Source organism: Heterocephalus glaber, unplaced genomic scaffold (genome assembly GCF_053883595.1).
Source record: "Heterocephalus glaber isolate CG9 unplaced genomic scaffold, H.glaber_assembly_v1.0 deba00001452, whole genome shotgun sequence".
In the NCBI taxonomy this organism is placed as follows: domain Eukaryota; kingdom Metazoa; phylum Chordata; class Mammalia; order Rodentia; family Bathyergidae; genus Heterocephalus; species Heterocephalus glaber.
Genome location: NW_028258302.1, coordinates 10,550,062 through 10,571,051, shown reverse-complemented (window position 1 = coordinate 10,571,051; position 20,990 = coordinate 10,550,062). Strand labels below are relative to the sequence as shown.

Sequence of the window (20,990 nt, the reverse complement as noted above, 5' to 3'; positions counted from 1 at the left end):
AAAATGGGGAAAACACCTTATAAGATTGTTGTAAAGTCTAAATAAGTTGATATATATAAAGCACATAGGAAAGTGCTTAATCATATGGTATTATGTAAATTCCTGTTGCTTGATTTCCACTTGTAGCAGTTGAATATTAAAATGTTAGGCTTCTTTAGCCAAACTAGCTATTCTTCTCTTTGTTTAAAAGAAATAGATTTTTTTTGTAGGAGGTGAATAGTACACATATGTTAGTCTCCATTGGCCCAGGCAGTTTTGTAGAATCCATGTGGTAAAAGATGAGCTGAAAGCCATGGTCTACAAATAATCCTAGTCAGGTATTCTACCACCAAGCTATATCCCTAGCCACTTTTAAAATTTTATTTTGAGACTAGATTTTGCTAAGTCCTCTTGTCTTAGCCTCTTGAGTAGCTGGGATATTACAACAGTGTGCCACCATTCCTCACATTGCCACACAGAAACTTTTTTTTCCCAGTACTGGGGATGAACCAGAGCCTTCAGACTGAGACACATCCCCAGCCCTTTTATTAAAATATTTTATTTTGGGGCCGGGGATTTAGCTCAGTGGTTCCGCCACTTGCTTCACAAACACAAGGTCCCGAGTTTGATCCCCAGTGGCCCCCCAAAAAACATAAAACAAATAAAATATTTTATTTTGAACTGAGTGCAGTAGTGGTCACCTGTAATCCCAGCACTTGGGAGGCTGAGGCAAGAGGACCACTGTGAGTTTGAGGCCAGCCTGGGTTACATAGTAAGTTCAAAGCCAGCCTGAGTGCTTACTTTGGGAGCACATATACAAAGCCAACCTGAGCCACATAGTGAGACCCTATCTCAAAAAAATTTTTTTTAAAATGTTATTTTGAGATTAGGGTCTTGCTAAGTTGTTCAGGTTGGGCTCAAACTTGTGATCCTCCTGCCTTAGCCTCCTTAGTGTGGGATTAGAGGCGTGTGCTATCATGCTCAGCCTGGTGGAATAAATGGAATAAATCTATTAATTCTTCCTAAAAACTATTCTTTCGTGATCAGAAAACAATTTCTTTTCTTTTCTTTTCTTTTTTTTTTTTTGAGCCAGGGTCTTGCTATATAGTCTAGACTGGCCTTGAACTCACTATGTAGTCCAGGCTGACCTCAAACTTAGATTTCTTTTTATTTTTTTGGTACCAGGGATTGAACTCAGGTCCTTGCCCTTGCTCAGCAGGCGTCAAAACCACTGAGCTAAATCCCTGGCCCTGACCTCAGATTTATAATGATCCTCTTGTCTCAGCTTCTCAAGTGCTGGGATTATGGGCGGGCGTGTACCACCATGTCCAGCTAAAAAACAATTTCTGATGTTATAAAACATATAGTTTATATGTTGATAGATTCCATTTAATAAACATTTTTTTCTTACAAATAGTTGATTATCAAAGGATTTGCAGGCTCACATAGGCCTGAGGCTATGACACCATAGTAATAGCTGCCACTCACTGCATTCTTCTGTGTGCCAGCGAATGTGTTGTGTTTTATGTATAATATTCCTAATACTCAACTTCAAGCTAAATAGTATGATTGTCTACTTTTCATATATGAGTAAACTGAAACTCATTTGCTGGCCAGTTAGTGGCTGGACTGTAATTGTAACTCATCTGGCTAACTTCAAAATAATACATTTTTTCTACAAAGCTCTGCTTTTTAAGGTTTCAAATAAATTGGTCCTAAAAGTTATCTTTACTAGAACCTAAGAAAATGGTCTATATCCTTGGTAGACTGCTCTTGGTTCCCAAAAGTGTAGTAGAGAAGGCAATGAGAAAAATGTAAACTAGGTAAAAGAAAGGTTTTCACTGTCTTAGGGCAGTTTTCAAAGTGTGGTTCTCAGACTAGCAGCATCAGTGTCACCTGAGAGTATGTTAGACTTGTAAATTCTCAGCCTCCACCCCAGACCTACATAATCAGAAACTCCACAGTAGGAAGAACCAGCAACCTGTTTCATAATACATCCAGCTGATTGTGGTTCATATTAAAATTTGAGAACCACTGGTCTAGAGAAATGATTTCCCAACTACAGATATTCCTCGTTTAACAACCTACCTGTTTAATGACTGTTCAGACTTATAACAAGATGTGCTGTTCGAATTTACGACCTGCCACTCTCAGACTTACGATCCATCTTTTTTTTTGGTAGTGTTCTGTATATCTTGTTTATAAAGCTTCAGTGTCTTTTTTTGGTACAGTAGAGCTTGTTTATACACTACTGTAATTTTTGCTGCTTGTACTGTAGTCTATGTTCTATAATACATTACAGTGCTGCATGTAAGAGTTACGCGAATAAAAGCAAAGTCATCACGTTGGAGTTTCCTTTGACCATTTCTTTGTTCTAAATATTGTAATATACACACTATGTACAATTCCTCATTTAGCAGTTAATTCATTTAACGACCTAGTGTCAGGAATATAACTTAGTCGTTAAACAGGTATGTCTGTAGTGTTTATTCTGCTTCTGTGGGGTTTTAGCCTAAGTCTCACCCCTTTGCCAAATTAGCATTATCACATAGTGGCAAGAGAATGGTAAACCACAAGAGCTAGTTGATTTATGGGTTATTAAGCATTTTAGCCAAGTTCATTTCCCTAAATTAGTTTCCTATTCCTGAAATGTCAAAAACATCTGTCTGCAAAACACATAAACAAAGGGCCAAGAATTTACCTCAGTGGCTCTGCCGCCTGCCTTGCAGGCGCAAGGTCCTGAGTTTGATTCCCCGTACCAAAAAAAGCCATAAAAAAAAAAATCTATCTGCATGTAAGCTATTTTTAGAATTAAGTAAAATAAGCTGGGCATGGTGGTGCACATCTGTAATCCCAACACTCAGGAGGCTGAGCCAGGAGGATCACTGTGAGTTTGAGACCAGCCTGGGCTATATAATGAGTTCAAAGCCTGCCTGGATTACAGAATGAGACCAGGTCTCACACCCTCCCCCCTCCCAGAAGATAACATTTGAAGTGCCTGGTACAGTAGTGGCAAACCTATGGCACATGTGCTACAGTGGGCATGCAGAGCCCTCTTTTGGCATGGGAGCCAAGTTGTGTGAGCCCCCCCCAGGGGGTGGCAGTTTAGCATTGAATAAGTTGTTTTTGTTAACTAAAACTTCAGTATTTAGGTTTAATTGCAGTGCGGGCACCTTGTGATCAGTAAGTGGGTTTTGGGTTGCAGTTTGGGCACTTAGATTCTAAAAGGTTCACCATCATTGGCCTAGTATATTGCTGCCAGGCTCCCTGGTGTTTGATAAATAACCTCTAGCAATTTTTCTTGTTAGCAAAGAGCAGGTATCTCTGTTCTAAACTCTTCTTGTTTCTTGAATGTATTTTGAATCTTTTGCCTCTGGGCCTTTGCCTTTGACCTTTGCCCAACCTCATACTCCTCCTTTACATTACTTTTTTTTTTTTTTTTTTTGGTACCGGGGATCAAACTCAGGACCTTGCGCTTGCAAGGCAGGTGGCAGCACCACTGAGCTAAATCCCCAGCCCTACATTACTAACTTCTATATATCCTTTAGATCCCTTCTTATAGTTTACTTCCCTTGGAGGGGCTTTTACTAATCCCTTAACCCCAGTCTGAACAGCAGCCTGTATTTCTCCTACGACTATTTATCACACTGTTTTGGAATCACATGTCTCCTATGAGGGCAGTTACAGTGTCTTGTTTACTACCATATTCCTATGGACCAGTAAATTTCCTCTCACATTGTAGGAGCTAATAAATGTTGAATGAATGAGTAATGGCTGCCATTATTGCTTCAACATCATCATCTAAAAGCAGGCGCCCCACTCTGTTTTGTTTTTGTTTTAGTTTTTCTTCCGCTTTCGAGGCATGCCTTCACCCTTCCCCGCCCCACTCTGGCTTATAGTTTTTGTGCTGACTGCCTAAGATAATCATAAGTAAATATTAGTGGGACCAATGCCTGTTTTTCTTTCCCTGAAAGCACATACTTTGACACAGACTAGGAGAGTTCTCTTAGGTTCTTTCTAACCACTGATTCCTCTGTATCACAGGTCCTTCGGGGGAGCTGTATACCTTGATGGATCGGCAGCATCCTTCAGATCTCACCATGCGGTGAGTGGGTGATTAGGAGAAGGGTAGAATTTGGTTACAGGGGGAATGTGGGAGAGTTGGGGTTGTAATTATTTAATTCTACAGGTGGAAAAAGAAACATTGCAGTAGAATGGAATAAGAAGTAGACTGAAATTCAGGAAGCCTGGGTTCTAATATTACTTTGGGAATATTTAACTGGCTGTATGATTTTGATCAAGTCATCCCACTTCTCTAGTCAATAAAAAGATGTTAGAGGGCCGGGGATTTAGCTCAGTAGTTTCACCACCTGCTTCACAAGCGCAAGGACCCGAGTTTGATCCCCGGTACCAAAAAACAAACAAACAGCAATCCTTTTAAAAAATAAATAAATAAATAAAAATAAAAAGATGTTAGACTAATGTCAAAGGATCTTTCTGGTTCAAATATGAATTCTTGATGCAGTATAGCTTTACAGATTGATTCATTTACTTGAAAACCTTGGAGTCATCTTTGACTCTTCTCTCTCATCCCATATTTAGTCTATCAGCAAATCCTATAGGCTGTACATATATATCTAGAACCTGACCATTTCTCATCATTTCACCTGGATTATTGCAAATGTTCTCCCTGCTTCTGCTCTTGCCTGTCTGTTGTTCTCGGCTCAGCAGCCAGAACTATTTTTTTAATCTATTTTTTTTTTTTTTGGTACCAGGGATCGAACTCGGGTCCTTGCACTTGCAGAGCAGGCAGCGGAACCACTGAGCTAAATCCCCGGCCCCTGGAACTATTTTTTTAAAGCATATTAGATTCTCTTCTTTGCTTGATGTCTTCCAGGGGCTTTCCATCTTCTTTCTTCCCATCCTCACAGTCACCTATAGAGGGCTGTGTGCTTTGGCATAGGCTTCTACTATTATTCTTCTTGTTATTCATTCTGTTCCAATTACACTGGTTTCCTTGCTGTTTTTAAGCACATCAAACATATTCTCCTTTCAGGGTCCTTAACGTTCATGTTTCCTCTGTAGTTTTCAAAATGATAGCCATTCTCAGGAAAGTAGTGTAGGGCTAGCTCAGTGCCGGAGTCCTTATCTGACATGCATAAGGCCCTGGGTTTAATCCCTGGCATTGGGTGGTGATGGTGGTGGGTTGTGGTGGTGGTTGTGGTGGAAGCAGTGTAGTATAATTACTTTGCTTTGTTTTGTTTTTTTGGTACCGGGGATTGAACTCATGTCCTTGCGCTTGCGCAGCAGGGGGTGAAACCACTGAGCTAAATCCCCAGCCCAAGTATAATAACTTTTAAGTAAATTTTGAAGTTGGATGTAGATTCACATCCAGACCTTTCTCCTTACTCTACTGTGACCTTGGACAATTTAACCTGAGGCTTAGTTTTCTATTCAGAGTTAATGAGAGTACTTTCATAGTAGGATTTCACTAGCATTAAGTGAGATGAGGTTTAAAGAATGGAGCAACTCTGAGAGGCCAAGGCAGAAAGTTCAGTCGCAGCCCAAGTGACTTAGCAAGATCTTGCCTCAAAATAAAAAAGGGCTGGGGATATAGCTTGGTCCAAAGGCCCTAGGTTCAATCCCCAAAAACCCCCTCACCCTCCAAAAAAAGTATTCAGCAAATACTTGTATATAGTAATGGATAAATGTCAGGTAACTGTTACAATTATTTTCATCTATTTCTCATAACCAAATAAGATATCTAAAAATGCAGATATTCGGGCCCTGAATCCAGGGATGCTGAGTTGTTAAGTCTGGGGGAAGGGAGGAGCTAAGAATCAATGTCTTTAAGAAGCTTCCTAGGTAGTTATTAGAAACAGTTTTATAATTGAGAATGGAATCAAATGATCTCAGGTCTTGCTTAGAACCCTGGCCCAGCGCATGACTTAAGGAGACTTTGAAGAAGCTTTACTTTAGGGCCAGGGATGTAGCTCAGTGGCTCCATGCCTGCCTGGCAAGTGCAGGGTTCTGAGTTTGATTCCCAGTACTGGGGGAAAAAAAAAGAAACCTTACTTTTAAGTCTGTGCTGTTAGCTATTCAGTCTCAAAACTTGTGATGTGATATTCACATGATGACTTGCCTTCTTGGAAGTTTTATTCTAATTTTAATGCTACGTCCTGAGCAACCTTGGGCTGTGTGACATTGAGATCATATTGGAGGTATAGGTCTGATAAAAACAATGGTGAGCGCCGGGGATTTAGCTCAGTGGTTTCGCTGTCTGCTGCACAAGCGCAAGGACCAGTGGTTCCGCCGCCTGCCTCGCAAGCACAAGGACCCAAGTTCGATCCCCGGTACCAAAAAAACCAAACCAAAACAAAACAAAACAAAAAAAGAACATTGTATATATGGCACATATCACCATAATACCTGTATGGATACTGGTTGCTTTGAGAATTGGAAGGAAATAATACTTATAATGTGTTTTTTATATAGTTAAAACAATATGAAATTTTTAAAATTATTAGTCAAAACATAAAATATCCAGTACTCTGAGAGGCTGAGGCAGGAAGATCATAAGTTGGAGACCAACCTGGGCAACTTAGTGACATAACAAAACCCTGTCTCAAAATAAAAAACAAAATAAGGGCTGGGATGTAGGTCAGTGTGAAGGCCCTAGATTCAATCTCTAGTACAAAAAAAGTTATGTATATATGATTGATTGATTTGGTTTTTTTTTGCTGTGTAGTTCAGGCTGGCCTTTAGCTTCCAGCTCACCGAAATCCTCCTGTGTCAGCCTCTCAAGTGCTGGGATTACAGGTGTGAGCCACCATGCTCACCTAGCTTTATATTCTTAAAATTGTTGTGCTGAGGATTTAGCTCAGTGGTGTCACGCCTGCCTCGTAAGCGCAAGGTCCTGAGTTCAATCCCCAGTACCGGGGGAAAAAAATTGTTGTGCTGAATTTTTTATATACGAAAAAGTGTGTCATATACATTCCAACTGAAATATCTTTTCTATTTTTATTTTCTCATTTGATAGAAATTACGCCCGGTTTCGACAGAAACCTCTGCAAAGATACAGCCTGACTCAGTGGGTTGAGAGGAACAAGCGCAGCCACCATCGGTTTCAGCGTCTTCCAGATTTCTCATATAGTCCATTTGTCTCCTCTCATCAGCAGTGAAGAGCTCTCTCTAGCATCCTGTTCAGAATAGTATCTCATTTTCTTACTTTGTTTTGTTCTTTGTATATTTTGAATTTTATTTTTCACAAGATTTTATTTAAAGAACTTGACTCCTTTTAGAAATGTCTATTATTGGATTGAAATTTTTTTAGTATGAAGACCCTCCTGATTTTACGTGTCTGTTTATGTGTGTTTAAGCAGTGTTAAGCTGATACAGTTTGTTTGTTTTTTTTAATTGAAGGTGACTACCCCCTTGAAAGCCAGCATGAAGCCAGAACACCTAGGCTCAAACAGAATACTCACATTTATGCAGAAGTGAAGTCTACTTCTGGTGCCCAAAAGAAACAAATCATCTTTTAATCTTCTGTAAGCAAGAGATTCTTGGGCCGGGGATTTAGCTCAGTGGTTCTACTGCTTGCCTCGCAAGCACAAGATCCCAAGTTCAATCCCCGGTACCAAAAAAAAAAAACAAACCAAAAACAAGAGATTCTTTACCAAGCTATAAGCAAATGTTAATTATCATGATGACTTGTGAGTGGATATAAGTCACTTTTACCAAACCCTCTTTTAAATTTGAATCTCTGACTACCTGTCAGTATTTTAAAGTTGGTAGTCCAGGTATTTAAAGTAAGATGGAGTAGGAGAAAAATCGTGTTGAAAGGATAAATTTAAAATGTAGGGCCAGGGATTTATTTCAGTGGTGCCACCACCTGCCTTGAAAGTGCAAGGTCTGGAGTTTGATCACTGGTACCAAAAAAAAAATGTAAACCCTCTACTTTCTATACTTATAAATTACTATGATATTTTTTTTTTCCTGCTCTCTCCCCAGGTATTGGGGATTGATTGCAGGGCTTCATGCATGCTAGGCAAGCATTATACCACCGAGTGACATCTCCGGCCCTATTTTTATTATCATCTTTGGCTTTTCTTCATTCTCTGTTAAACTTATTTTGCACATAGTGTTTACAGATCTTACACATCTTAATTCTGACAGAATACTGCTGACCAACCCCTGTTGAATACGTTGTGGTCTTGTGACAGTTGTTTCTGCCCTTCTTCAAGAATTTTCCTTTTTTTTTTTTTTTTTTGGTTCCCCCCCCATCCACACCCACAGTGACCACTCTGTTCCCTGGGAATCTATAGGCAGTATTCCTGTATGTTGTTAGACATGGATATGCCTCTTTAGAATGGGCTCTTTGCTCTCTTATTGAAGAGCTGCCCACCCAGACTCTTGACTTGATGATAGCCCGGTGCCATTGAGATATTGGTCTTCAGTTTCATCTGATGAAGCTTAACTTTTAAGTGAGAGTGTTAGTCAAGGAGCTTCTAACCTCTAGGAGAGACCTTGGAGAGGCACTCTTTATCTCCATTATTGGTTAACAGGTGTCTTTAGACTCTTGATGTTACTATCTCCTCATCAGGGGGTCATCAGACCCCTGATGCCTAATTTCACATAACTGCTTGAGTGGGTCTGATAATATTGTGATTGAGTCTGTCCACAAAAGCATTACCTGATCTTGAGGTTTGATATTCTAACCAAAGCTGACAGACTGTGCACCTGTCTTAATGGATGTCTTAAGAGGTTGTACTCTCTCTTTACATACAGTTTTAGACATCATTTTTGGAAGTTTTGCAGTCTGGCATTCATGCTGCTGCTATTTACCCTCTGTGAAAGTTGTTCATAGTTGTTGTAGCCTCTACCTGGTTTTGTCATTTCATCAGCCCCATCTTTGTATGTGAGTAACCCGTTTTAAGCATTATACCCTACTTGAGAAAAGTTTGGTCATTCAAGCCTCCAATAAATTTGGATACATGCCTCTAAGTGTTTAATGTTTTTATCCAAGGATTCTCTTTTCCTTGGACATTTTGTTTAGATTCTGGAACTAGAATGTAATGGAAAAATTCCATTTGAAGGCAGTAGTCAAAATCTGTTCTTTCAGTTGGCATAACTGGCATTTACTTCATTGGTCACTTCTCCAGGCTGCCCTAAATTAGCCTGATGGAGTGAGACATGCCAGACACCCACCTTTGGGACCAAAACATAGTTAAAATTAAATGTAGCCGGAATAGCTAGCATTACAGCTGTCTAATTCCTCACAGATAATCCAAGGAGTGAAGGGACATTTTGCTTCAGCAAAGATCTATGACCTGTGTTCCTGCCTTCCTGGTACAGGAAGGTTTAAACGGAATGTGTAATGGGAGGATTGCCTTTGCCAAATCAAATGAGTGACAGGTTAACTAGACAATGTGACAATCACATTTCCTGTTAGCTCAAATAATTCTGTTTTTCTAAAGCTTTAGCAGCTTAATTAAATCTGTTGAACTGGGGAAGGAGAAAACTGTTCTCTAGTGGTTAACATGGTATTCTTCAAGAAGAAAAAACAAAGCCAAAGAAAACTCATTATCTGGCATGTTTGCCTTAAAGATGGTAGTGGGTAGAATCTGGAGTTTTAACCTCTTTTCAAAGCTGCCTATCTCACATTTGGTGTGGGCCTCTATGTCTAGTATTTCAGGTGGAATTTAACTGTATTTTTAAATTTGAGTAAGGGTTTTGTGCATTTAACTTCCTACCTAGCTTTCTTCATTCATAATGACATTCTTACCATGGGGTCTTGACAAAACAGTAAAATGTGCTGTGTAAATAGTTTATTTGTAATAAAGGCACCTGATATAACCTATATTTTTTACATCTAATACAGACCCTGATTTACTTGCATTGTTGTCAGGATCAATTATGAAACTGAAGTTTGGTGCCTCCTCTACTGTGTTTTTTCCCTTGTAGCAGTTGTGTTTAATGTCATTAAAAAGAAATAAAAGTTCTTGTCAGTGGCATATGTGCTGTAGCTGTCTGTTTCGGGCTTTGGAGGAGGGTTATTTGTCTTCCTCTTTTGCATAGGTAGGTTGGTGGGATATGGGAGGGGGGTGGCATTTAGTAGAATGTGGTTCTGGGAAAGCGAGGGTGCTTGCTCCTTATTCTTTTGAGGGTAAATTACAGTGTTGAGGAAGGCATTCCAGCAGTTAAAAAATTCTGAAATTGATTGGGATTTGCAGCTACATATGGTGCATGTCAGGAGCCTGACATAGGCAGAGCCTGAAATAACACTGCTGCTGTTTTTGCAGAGGGGAAAGATGGCTCAGCCCTTCTCAGGCAGGCATTGTCTTGCATTCCTTCCCATGTCTGTGTGGCTGGCCACTGTGTCTCTGCTACCCAGAGCTAGCACTGATTAAGAAGAGGCCATACTATTCCCGAGCATTCTCCCTTTGAGGATGCGAGAACCCAGAATTGATAGTACTGTACAAAATTGATGGCTGTTCTTCAGAAACTGCTGCTTCAAGAACCTAGGGTGAAAGTTGGCTAAGTGTGGGTAGATGTGGGAGAGTGTTCCTTAGATTCCTTTTATGAACCTAAGAAGACCTTCCCCCAGGAGGAAAGATAAAAGGACAGGCAATAATAGCTTGTTACCTATATTTAAGACAGTGCCTTTAAAAATTTCATTTCATGCTGAGAAAATAGGTAGCAACATATTTGAACAAGCTCACTGGCCTGCTGTTCTGTAAGAGTTGCCTAAGTGTATATATTCTAGACAAAAATTATTTTTCAATTCCAGGCATAAGGCTCAGTGTAAATGTGCTGAGTACTCAGCTATTGAATACTCTTGTCCCTGAGACACTCTTACGCGTACCCATTTTGTTCCTGCCAGGTGTTGATGATCATCTGTCTGGTAATTATTTCCTTTTTAGCAATGTGTTACTACTGTAGGCATCAAAAGTTTTCAGAGGGCTAGGGATTTAGCTCAGTGGCTTCGCCGCCTGCTGTGCAAGCGCGAGGACCTGAGTTCAATCCCTGGTACCAAAAAAAAAAAGTTTTCAGAGATCAGGCTGAATTCTCTGAAATAATAGTGTCCCCTACCCTCAGTTCATTTTATGGGAAAATGAGATGAAAGGGGAAAATGGACCATCTTTAAAAGGAATGAGACTCATTCTCTAACAAGGCCATTTTGAGCTTTTATAGGAAAACAAAACCATCTAAAACTAGAAAGCAGAGTTCCCTGCTTCTCTTTGTGTTGTTCTGCTTTTCTTAGAGAAGACAGATTTATCCCTAAGACGAGTCCAGGGTATGCTTGGTTTGTCTGCCAGAACACCTGTCAGGAAAAAATTCTCATTTGTCACAGGAAGTGTCAGCTGGTCACTATTGGAATGCCTTAATGAATAAACTTGCCTTATCATTCCTCCCTTCCTGTTCTCCCCCTGTAACTGGTACATGCCATAGACAGAAAATCTGGCCCTTCCCAGCCCCCATTGAGAAGAAGATGGAATATGATTGGGGGTGGGGGGTGGTATTAGGGATAGAACCCAGGGAGCACTGAGTTATAGCCCCAGTCCATTTTATTTAGTTTATTTGTGGTACCGGGGATCCAACTCCACCTTGCCACTTCCAAGGCAGGCAGTGGCACCACTTGGCTAAATTCCTGGCCCCCATTATATTTTTTTGAATCACTATCTCACAGAGTTACTCAGGCTAACCTTATAGGTGTGTGCCACCTTGTCCCTGGTTTAGAATGTGATCTTTTGGATCACATTAAGTCTAAATGATAGCCCTGAAGTTTATCAAGAGACCATTTGTATACAAAGATCTTCAATTTAGCTCCAAACCACATTTATGGATTTTTTTTTTTTAAGCTGTTGCAGCTGGAATTGAGGGAGGCAGAATCTCCCATTTATAGAAGCAATTTGTTCTTGGAGGCTACTTCTTAAAAACCAAGATCCAAAAATTGTCAAATAGGTTTGAAGAGAGACAGTAGAAGTCTAAAATATAATGGATTGGTGAGATATTACATATTGCTGTAAAAGGGTGAATTAGAGATCTTTAAAAATGGATTCTAGAAGAGGCCTATACTGAGAAGCTTGGGGCTGAGGAAACAGGAGTAGGAGAAAAGGAATCCTGCCCCACAGAAATATCCACCAGTTTGTACTCCCCTCAAACCCCATCTCACTTCTAGGACACTCCTTGTCCATGCTCCAGGAAGCGTGTGACTGGTTATCCTCTCTTTTAACCCTTTTTTGGTAGAAAGGCAAGGAAGGCCAGCCTCAGGGAAGTGACAGGTGTTAAGTAGATGCCTGCAGTCTCCTTCCTCTCAGTCCAGCATTCCTCCCACAGGCTTGTTTGCCTGGTCTCAGACTGCCTGTGGCTTCCCGAGTTGTGAGGAATCTCTGCGGATTCTTGTGAGCCTGGTGAAAGCACCACAAAAATAAGTCATAGCTGCAGGGTTTGAATTTGCAAATAGTTGTTTTGGGAGAGACAATGAAGGAATGGAGTTTAAGTTAGGCCTATCATTTGCTCCTCTATCACAGACACAGATGAAACTAAAGACAGGAAACCCCCATTAGCACAGTTCCCCAAGCCTCACTGACAACTACCTCTGCCTAATCCTGGCTTGAGGGCTTCTCCCTCATTTAGGCCTAGTAAGTATCCTCATGGAGGTTTGGCTTAGAGTTCTGTGTGCTCCTCAGTTTACTGTTTTCCCTTCACTTCCAGAACCTTTTGAATAGCCTACTCTGATCCATGCTCATCTGACATTTTCTATCCAAGGCCTTCCTGGCTCTGGATAAGAATGTTTGAGGTGCCCCATTTACTGGTTTGCTCACTGGCTAATGGCATCATTACTCTCTGCCTTTTAGCTTGCTGTTAAGATCATAGTGATGTTCTTTAACAGCCCAGAACTGTGGCTATGAATACTGAACACCCCTTGTAGATCCTTTTAACTCCTTCCTTACCGGGGTGGGAGGTAGGGGGGATTGCATTCCTTTGGCCAGGGAAAGCACGCACCCCCATCCAGAGGGGAAAACCCTTTGTTTTTAAAAACAGCACCAGCCTGCATACCTATGCAGTGAGACAGCCCAAGCTGGGTTTGGGAGAGCCTCAGAAAGAGGATGATAGAACAGCTATTTTCTTCTCCTACACGTGCACCCCCATCTGTTCGAGAATTCCCTTCCAACTCCAGCTTGGCTGGCAGGCATGTCCCTAAGAAACTGCAGGCCAAAATGGAAGAGAGAACTGATTCCCTCCTCCACACATCCTGACTTGCTGCCAAGTGCCAGAAAAAGAGGGCAACGTTTGGGCATTTACCAGAAGACAAGGATGTGCCTTTTCATTTGTCTTTTTATTTTACAGTTAAAAAGTGGTTATTGCTCTAACTGGATCAGAGGTAAGGACCTCTCCCTTACGGAGCCTTGACCCCACAGCCCCATTCAGCAGGGATAGAAGTCACAAGACAATGAGTGGAGCCTCATGCCCTCCCCATGAGGAAGCCCTTTGTATTGCTGACATCTGCCTTGTACCGTCTCTCCTCCCCTGTGCTGCCTGCCACACTTAGCTGAAGCAGAGAGCTCTTAAGAATGGAAGGAAGGGGCAGTCATTGGGTGATGGCTTTCAGCTCTCTGTCTTGGGTGCCAGTGCTCTTAACATTCAGCACAGCAAATATTTACCAAGTGCCTACTGTGTATCAGGCTTGTGCTAGGCACATCCTCCACTGCCCCCTTCTTGGCCACCAATGGAAGATGCAGAGTCCACCTCTTCCCATGCAGGCATTTGGCAGCTGTAACACATCAGTCACAGGGAAGAGTCTGCCTTCCCTCATCAAGCACCATTGTTTGTTTGTTTTTAACCAGAAAGGGGAAGTGGAGAGAGAAACCATACCACTCAGGCTCTAGGGAAGGACATGAGGACCCTGGGTAACTTTCACAGAATCCTGATGAGATAGTAAGATATGAAGACCCTAGTTAGTTGTGACAGCCAGGCTGCTCTGCCTGTCTGTGGTGAATGGCTCAGGCCTGCTTTCCAGCAACTTCCACTCCACAGTGAGTGGGTCAGCAGTCCCCAGGATATAAAATGTGGATGTGCCTTTTCAGTTGCTCCAGCTGGCTCTGCTCAAACTCCAAGAGATGCTTCCTTAGAAAACAGGGCCAATACCTTCCAGGTCTTCTTAAAACCCCAGAGTGATGATCTCACCATCAAAGTAAATGTCAAAGAAGATAGGATGTAGGCAACCAGCTCAAGTCCTGGAAGAATCCTCTGCCCTCTGGAACGGAGCCCTCCAGTTTTGTTTTTCAAGAGACAAAACAGGCAACATCTTACACACTCACAAGGGTGTGTATCACACCCCAAACAAGTCTCTGATGGCTACATCCAGAAAAGGCTTGATGACAGCCATGTCCCTGCACAGCAGGCAGCTCCACAGCATCCTCCTCCGATGCTCCCTGGTCTAAAAGACACAGCATGAGTCAATCTTAGAGCCTGTCATTTCCCAGAGCGTTGTGCATTTTCTCAAAGAGGAGGCCAGTCCAGGAGAGGTGAGGAGGCAGAAGGCTGTTTCATGCAGCTTTGCCTTTTCTAGGATGGGGCCAGGCCTTTTAGTTTTGTGGCTTTTTATTATTTTTTGCAGAATTTGGGTTTGTAGTTCAGGCTCTTTCATCAGACTAAGAGGGAAGAGAGAGAACTGCAGCTTGTTGTGCCTCCTCCCTTGATGCAGTCGGCCCTCTCCCTGTGCCCAGGACCTGGGGACCAGCAAGGAAAAATGAAATCTTTCTCTCTTCAGACAGGCAGTCATGCTTCAATGATGTTCATTGAGGGCTTGTTTGGAAACTGGGAGGAAAGAAATTAGAGAAGTGGCCAAAGCTAACTGAATAGGCTTCTTGGAAGGTGGGAAACAGCACAGAAGGAGAAAAGGAGCCAAGAGGGCTGCAGCCTAAAAGCCAGGCTGTTGTTCATTGTGGAAAGAAGAGCAGCCATGCCTGGAGGTCTTGTCTGTCTGCCTTTTCCAACCCATCCTTCGGCCTCACTCAGCTGAGTGGCCAAAACTGAGTCATGGACTCAGAGCCCTGGTACCCACTCCACCCCCAGCAGTCATCTCTCTCACTAGTTCGCTTATATCCTGCACATCTACCTCTGGGCACAGCCTCAGCCACTGACATTGTTGAGGTGCTTCTGGAAATAGGGGTTAATAAGAGGCTTCAGGAAAAGGCGCCAGAAAGAGAGAAGCCGAGAGAGGACAGTGAGCCAGAGGGTACAAGATGGAAGGAGGAGGAGATGCAGAGAGGGCCAGATATTTGTTGGAGAATCGTCATCAGAATCATGAGATCCTCTCATTCTCTACTGTCTTTCTTCTGAGCTGCTCAGAGCAAGCACTGAAAGGATTTCATATCTGTTTTACAGAAGAGGAAATGAAAGTACAGTGGTGAAGCACCTGTTCAAGGAACACAACACAGCAGGAGCAGAAATGAGCCCCAGCACCCCTTACTCTTGCTACCCCACACCAACCAAGAATTCTGCCCTGCCCATTCTGCCTTTTTTAAATTTTTCAGTCACCACTGGCCCTTGGCACCCTGCAAAGGGAGAGAATCCAAAATCCATTTGCAGTGTCCCCTCTGTCACACAGGCAGCAGCCAGATTTGGCTCTGCCCAGATACAACCATGCCAGGCCCTGAGCTGACCCCTTTTGCAGTCCAGGGCTAGGCATGGGGCCACCAAGCAGCCCTCACCTTGCTGCGGAGGAGCCCCCCGCCCTGGTGCTCAGGAGTGCTGGTTTCAGATGCACTCTTAGTTTTCTCCTTGTTGTTATTGGGTTCGTTGTCCTTAATAATGTCATACTGGCGGCAGAAGAGGGCAATGACACCTGTGAGGACAAGTAGGAGCAGTCAGAGGCCAGGGCCTGAGTTCTTGCCTGGCCTGCTTCATTACTACCAGCGCTCACTAACGGTCTCTCCAGATGGTCTCCCCTCCACGACTTCAGCAGCTTCCCTCCAGCCTCTGGCTTCTGTGTTCCCTGTCCCCCCCGCCAGCCATCCTCTGCTGCTGAGCTGATCTTCCTACAGCATGCATGGATCATGTCTCCTCCCCACCTTTCCTTTAAACCTCTGACAGCTCCCCTTTTCCTTTAGGGGAAAATAGAAACAATCATAGCATTGTCGAGCATGTCCCAGGCCTTGTGCTGTGCACAGACATACTCTCAGTTGTCACAGCTCAGTAAGTGCACTTTTTCCCAGGTTACAAGTGAGGACATTGGTGCAGGGAGAGCTGAACTAACTTCACTCAAGGTCACACCACAGTACAGCTGGGAGCTGAACTCCAGGGGCTGCAGGGCCTGGTAAATGTCTAGTTTTATTAAGCTAGTAGGATGTGGACATCATACTTTTTGAGTCACTATTAAGACAGCCACTCCAATTCTAGATGTTTTCCCTCATTTTCCCTCTATGTTTATAGTGTTATTTTTTGATCTATTTTAGAAATCTGTTGACTTCCCACAGTGGCAGATAAAACCCAACAACACCCCTACTTCTCCCTCCATTAGTCTAACAGAATTACACCACAATTTTGGGTTAATTTACCGTTTATATTGTTATGATTATATAAATACTGTTTGTGCCAAGTCTAACAACGGGCCGGAAGCAAGCCTCCTCTTTTGTACAACTCTTTGTTTTTCCTGTTTTTTTAAGTACCTGTTTTTCATACGCCTCCATGGGGAACATTTTTTTCCAAATGCTTCAACAGGCTGCCCTCTCAACCACTGTGCTAATCAGGCTTTGGCCGTAGTATTCAAATTCCAAAGACTCCAGTCCACAGTCTCACCAATCTTTACTCCCCCACACTCCACCTTCTTTTGTAAGTCCTAGCTGCACTGGCCCAGACTCACCTTAATTTGTTTTTGAACACACTATGTCCAGAATACCCTTCCTCTTTTGGCCACCTGGTGAGCTCCTATTTATGCTTCAAAGCTTCATTCCTGTGTTAACTCCACTTTGTTTTTCTTGATTTCTACTCTTAGTTCCAGAATTAATTCCCTCTCTTCTGCTCCCATATTTGGTACTATTATAGTGCTCATCACACCAAATTATAGTGAAGCTTTGGCCTGTCTCCCTTTAGAATGAGTTCATGCACTTGCGAGGCAGGCGGCGGAACCACTGAGCTAAATCCCTGGCTCGAATGAGTTCATAACTAGCACACAACTGCTTGGAATGGACTGGTTGATCACTGAATGCCAGTTGAATTGAGTACAGAGATGAATGACACTGGGACATTATCCTTAGGGAGCTCACAGACTAGTTGGAAAAGATAGCCCTGAGCCTGACTAACTTACATAAGAAGGGCTAAAGGAGCAAACCATGTGCTGCAAAAGCACAGAGGCAGGAGGGCCATTCCAATGAGTGGACAGGGGTTTTCCAAGGTGGCAGGCTCAGAGCTGGCCTAGAAGGATGGGTAGGCCAGGCACTGACTTCCTCAGAGCTGCCCAGGCCTGAAGCCTGAAAGTCTATAAACCTTGACTAGAAAGGAGAGGTTGTGGCCATGGTCAGAAGGTACAGGGTCTGTGGATGTGTCCACCCCTTGAGGCTGAACTGCTTTTGAGGGAGGGGAAAGATGAGTTCCTATATAATTCCATAAGGCAACTAGTAAAATGCTATGTTTTTGGTGAGGGATGAGCTATAGAAGTGGTCGGATTGGACCCTCAGAGCTGTGTTGATTCAGAAACTTTTTACTTCTCTTACATATCTTCGAGCCCCTTACCCTTAGTTACTGTGACAGAAGGATCTGGAAAGGGTCCCCAGCTTCCCCCAAAGCAAGTATAGACGAAGGGCTCGAAGGCCAGACTCACCTGCCCACATGAACAGGACCACCACGATGATCAGCACCTCACCTGTCCGCAGCTGTTGGTTCCTTCCCATCTCCTTCATGGTCACCTCATCTATGGAGAAAGAGACACTAGGCCGGGGCTCCTTTCCTCTCCCAGCCATTCTTCTAGGGCTAAGCCCACAACAATAAGCGCTTATCTCTATAAGTGCCCACATACCTATCACAAAGAGGTGGGAGCACATAGCCATGGTTACCTGGGGTGGCTGCTATAGGATTTAATCCAAAGGTGAGAATTTACATACGAAGAAGTGTCCTGATTTAGGGTCCTAACCTTGCTCGGGGTGCTGCTTTACTTAGTTGTGGGGAGGACAGCGGGAGAAGTGTTATGCCCCCCACTGCTCTGGCCTCAACTGCCCCCACTCTGCTCCTCCAACATGCCCAGGGCCTGCCTTTGTTCTTGGAGCCCATCTTCTCAGCCTCTCGAGGGGTCTTGAAGAGCACGGGCTCGCTGGCTGGGCTCTGTCCCTGAATGGAGATGGCCTGCACATGCACGATGTACTCCGTGTCCTCCTCCAGGTCCCAGAGGGCGCATGAGCGGGTGGTGGTGTTCACTTCCTGGATGAAGCGCAGCATCCTCACATCCTTCTTCTGTGAAGGTGAGTGCCAGACATGTGTCAGTGCCCAAGCACCTCCCAAGAGCGACAAACCCTTCACCTGCACAATCATCCTATCATCTCAGGTATCATGATCTCCATTGTACAGCTAAGGAAACAGGTTCAGAGAGGTTAGGCAAATTGCCCAAGGCCACGTATCTAGTGAGAATTGGAGTGAAGTCCTAAACACTGGTATGTCCAGCTGTCCCAGCTGAAAGCTCCTGTTCCCTCCACAACTGACTGAGGCCTTTCTGAGGCCCCAGTTTCAAGCCATATGTGCAGTTTGCTGCCCATCTCTCTTGCTCAGTTACTTTTTACTATTTTTGTGACACCACCATCCTTCACCCAATCTGACACTATCTCAACTTGTCCTTCCCTCCCAAGGACCTTTAAGAGGTTACCTGCTGAGAGATGGCGAATCCAATGACAACCTCATCTTCCAGGACATCCCAGCTGACCACTGCAGAGTTGGCCTTGAGGTGCCTGACGGTGACGTTCACTGGGGCTGAGGGGCTGTCTGTGGGGCAGGCAGGCACCAGAGCTTGAGCGTACCCTGTGGTGAGCCCACCCAACTAATTATCTTGTAAGTGAGAAAGGGAAGCCTGGGAAGGCCATGTTTTGTGGGGCTAGAGGGGAGACCAAGGTCTCAACTGCGTTTGGCCATACGGCTCTCAGTTCCTGAGTGGCTTGAGAAACCTCAAGGTCCTTGTGTCTGGCACGCAAGCCCCTGCCTGCCGTAGGCCAGTCTGAGGGGTCCAAGGCTAAAACTGATGAGCTTGGACCACAGGCAGATCTAACAGATGGGTGGTTAGAGTTCAGGGGACAGGTATGGAGGGGACATAAGTGATTAGGGTCACAGAAGCTGAATTTGACAAAAGCAGTCAAAGGATTCCCAGTCCACTGCTCTTTTTATAATCCTGTACTGTCAAGAGAGTGACCTTGAGAAAAGGAGAAAGACCCAGAGGTCAAGAAGGGCCAGGCAGAGGTGAACCCTGGGATGGGAGTGAGGGGCAATGGAGGAAGGAAATACTCAGCTTAGGGAGGGGTCCATGTGAGCCTCTTCTCCACTCAGCCCTAAGGGGCCAGTCAAGAAGAGAGTAGGAGGGAGAGTGACTGGGAAGGGGAGAGGGTCAAGCAGGAAGAACTTTCCAGGAGAGGGGAGTGGAGTGACACAAGCCCATCTCCCAATGGACAGATGCTGCAAGGGGAAAAACCTGGGCCCAAGCAGGAACCTCTCAGCTCAAGATAAACTTAAAGCCAGAGACTGGGCCAGACATGGAGATGAAGGGGACAGAAGGACATAGACAGGTGGCGGCAGACACAGAACCAGGCTCGGAGGCCACCCCCACCCACCCTGCACCCTTGGGAGCCAGTCTCCATCCCCTTCACACATGCTTCTGCATAACAGATGTGCAAAGTTGGCCTGTGGAGCTTCAGAGGTCTCTGGGGACAGAAGGGGAGGCCCAAGGTGGGGGAACTGATGTCCTCAGCTGCTCTCTGGACCAGAAAAGGGGACTATGGAACCTAAGGGAGAGATCTGGGGTGAAAGGATGGGATTACAAACTGGGGATCACAAAACCCTAAAAACGCAGGGCTGAGGTCATGCATGGGGTTTGGAGGCTGAAGGACAAGTCTGGGGGTCAAGAAGGTAGGGGACCCCCAGGGTCAGGTTAGAGGAGCAGTGAGCAGCTGAGATAGGAGGTCCCCAGGGAGCAGGGAGGGAACGGAGGTCTTCTGGGTTTCAGGGGCAGGACAGGAGGCTGCCCTGGCATCCGCCCTCCCGCCCCGGGCCCCCTTACCCGCCTGCACCAGCGCGAAGCAGACGCAGCCCAGCCAGAGGCGGAGCGCACCGCGGGGCGGCCAGGCACACGGCGGCCCGGGGGGCATGGCGGCTCCTCCGGGCAGCGGGCCCCAGGCGGCGCAGGGGGACGCGGCTCCGGTGCCCGGCGGCCCCTCGCGCTCGCGCTGCGGCCCGAGGCCCGCCCGGCCCGGCCTCCCCGCGCCGCCCCGCGCCGCCTGCATGTCGGCTCCTCGGACAGCGACTCCCGCGCGGCGGCGGCGGCGGCGGCGGCGGCGGCGGCGGCGGCGGCGGCCGCGTCCACGTCGGGCGCCCGGGGGGCGGGGCGCCCCCGCTGCTGGGAGAAGAGCGGGGGCGGGGTGAGGGGTGGAGGGCTCCCCACGGCTGACCCCGCTCCCAGCTGTGTCGCTGGCGGGAGACCTAGGGTCCCCCGCGGACTGGCGGATCCCTCCCTCGCCGGTGCAGGTGCCACAGCGGGGTTTTCTGTGCCTCCACTGTGGTCAGTCCCAGCCTTGACTTGCCCCCCATTCCTGCCTTTTCCCAAGAGAAAGAATAAATGTCACAGAGATGCTCCTCTGACCGCCACCCCACGGCACAGCGGCTGGGGTGCCCACTCCTCCCTCCACCCCAGACCAGAGGCCTTGCTGGCTAGGCAGGAGTGAGCAGAGGGTACTCTATAGTGTAGGGATAGGGGGTGACCACAGAGTGCTAAGTAGGTGCTAGGGTGCAGACAGCAGATGCGCAGTGTTTACCAT

General features: G+C 45.2%; 2 protein-coding genes across 13 annotated transcripts in view; one reads left to right on the top strand and one right to left on the bottom strand.

Moving 5' to 3' along the window:
• The window catches only part of S100pbp (S100P binding protein), a 30,801-nt gene extending 23,143 nt beyond the window's left edge, over window positions 1-7,658 (top strand). For 7 of the 10 annotated variants that reach the window (XM_021263274.2, XM_013074329.3, XM_004850881.3 and 4 more), the window contains 2 exons: window positions 4,024-4,084; window positions 7,019-7,658. In XM_021263274.2, coding sequence (XP_021118933.1) covers window positions 4,024-4,084; window positions 7,019-7,160 — 203 coding nt within the window. In that variant the 3' untranslated portion in view covers window positions 7,161-7,658. The remainder of the gene's footprint in view (window positions 1-4,023; window positions 4,085-7,018) is intronic. The other 3 variants (XR_002397027.2, XR_001183859.3, XR_002397026.2) reach the window with 2 other exon arrangements.
• Window positions 7,659-8,224: 566 nt separating this feature from the next.
• Fndc5 (fibronectin type III domain containing 5) lies at window positions 8,225-20,474 on the bottom strand. Of its 3 annotated transcripts, none has more exons than XM_004850885.4 (6): window positions 20,237-20,474; window positions 18,839-18,954; window positions 18,234-18,432; window positions 17,807-17,896; window positions 15,699-15,832; window positions 8,225-15,361 (listed from the first exon to the last, which is right to left on the bottom strand). In XM_004850885.4, the coding sequence occupies exons 1-6, from the start codon at window positions 20,457-20,459 to the stop codon at window positions 15,356-15,358; spliced, it is 768 nt and encodes a 255-aa protein (XP_004850942.2). In that variant the 5' UTR covers window positions 20,460-20,474; the 3' UTR covers window positions 8,225-15,355. The 3 variants fall into 3 exon arrangements, with proteins under 3 accessions (XP_004850942.2, XP_004850941.2, XP_004850940.2); XM_004850884.4 differs by having other exon boundaries at window positions 8,225-14,802; XM_004850883.3 differs by having other exon boundaries at window positions 8,225-14,714.
• Between the last annotated feature and the right edge of the window lie 516 nt (window positions 20,475-20,990).

Excerpts from the sequence above, each read along its gene's own strand:
- Fndc5 (XM_004850883.3), bottom strand. The coding sequence starts at position 20,459 with ATGCAGGCGGCGCGGGGCGGCGCGGGGAGGCCGGGCCGGGCGGGCCTC. Across the intron at positions 17,897-18,233 it reads GATGGGCTCCAAGAACAAAG|ATGAGGTGACCATGAAGGAG; the intron begins GCAGGCCCTGGG and ends CTTTCTCCATAG. Across the intron at positions 14,715-15,698 it reads GGGGGCTCCTCCGCAGCAAG|GTCCTGGGCACAGGGAGAGG; the intron begins GTGAGGGCTGCT and ends GCTGGTCCCCAG.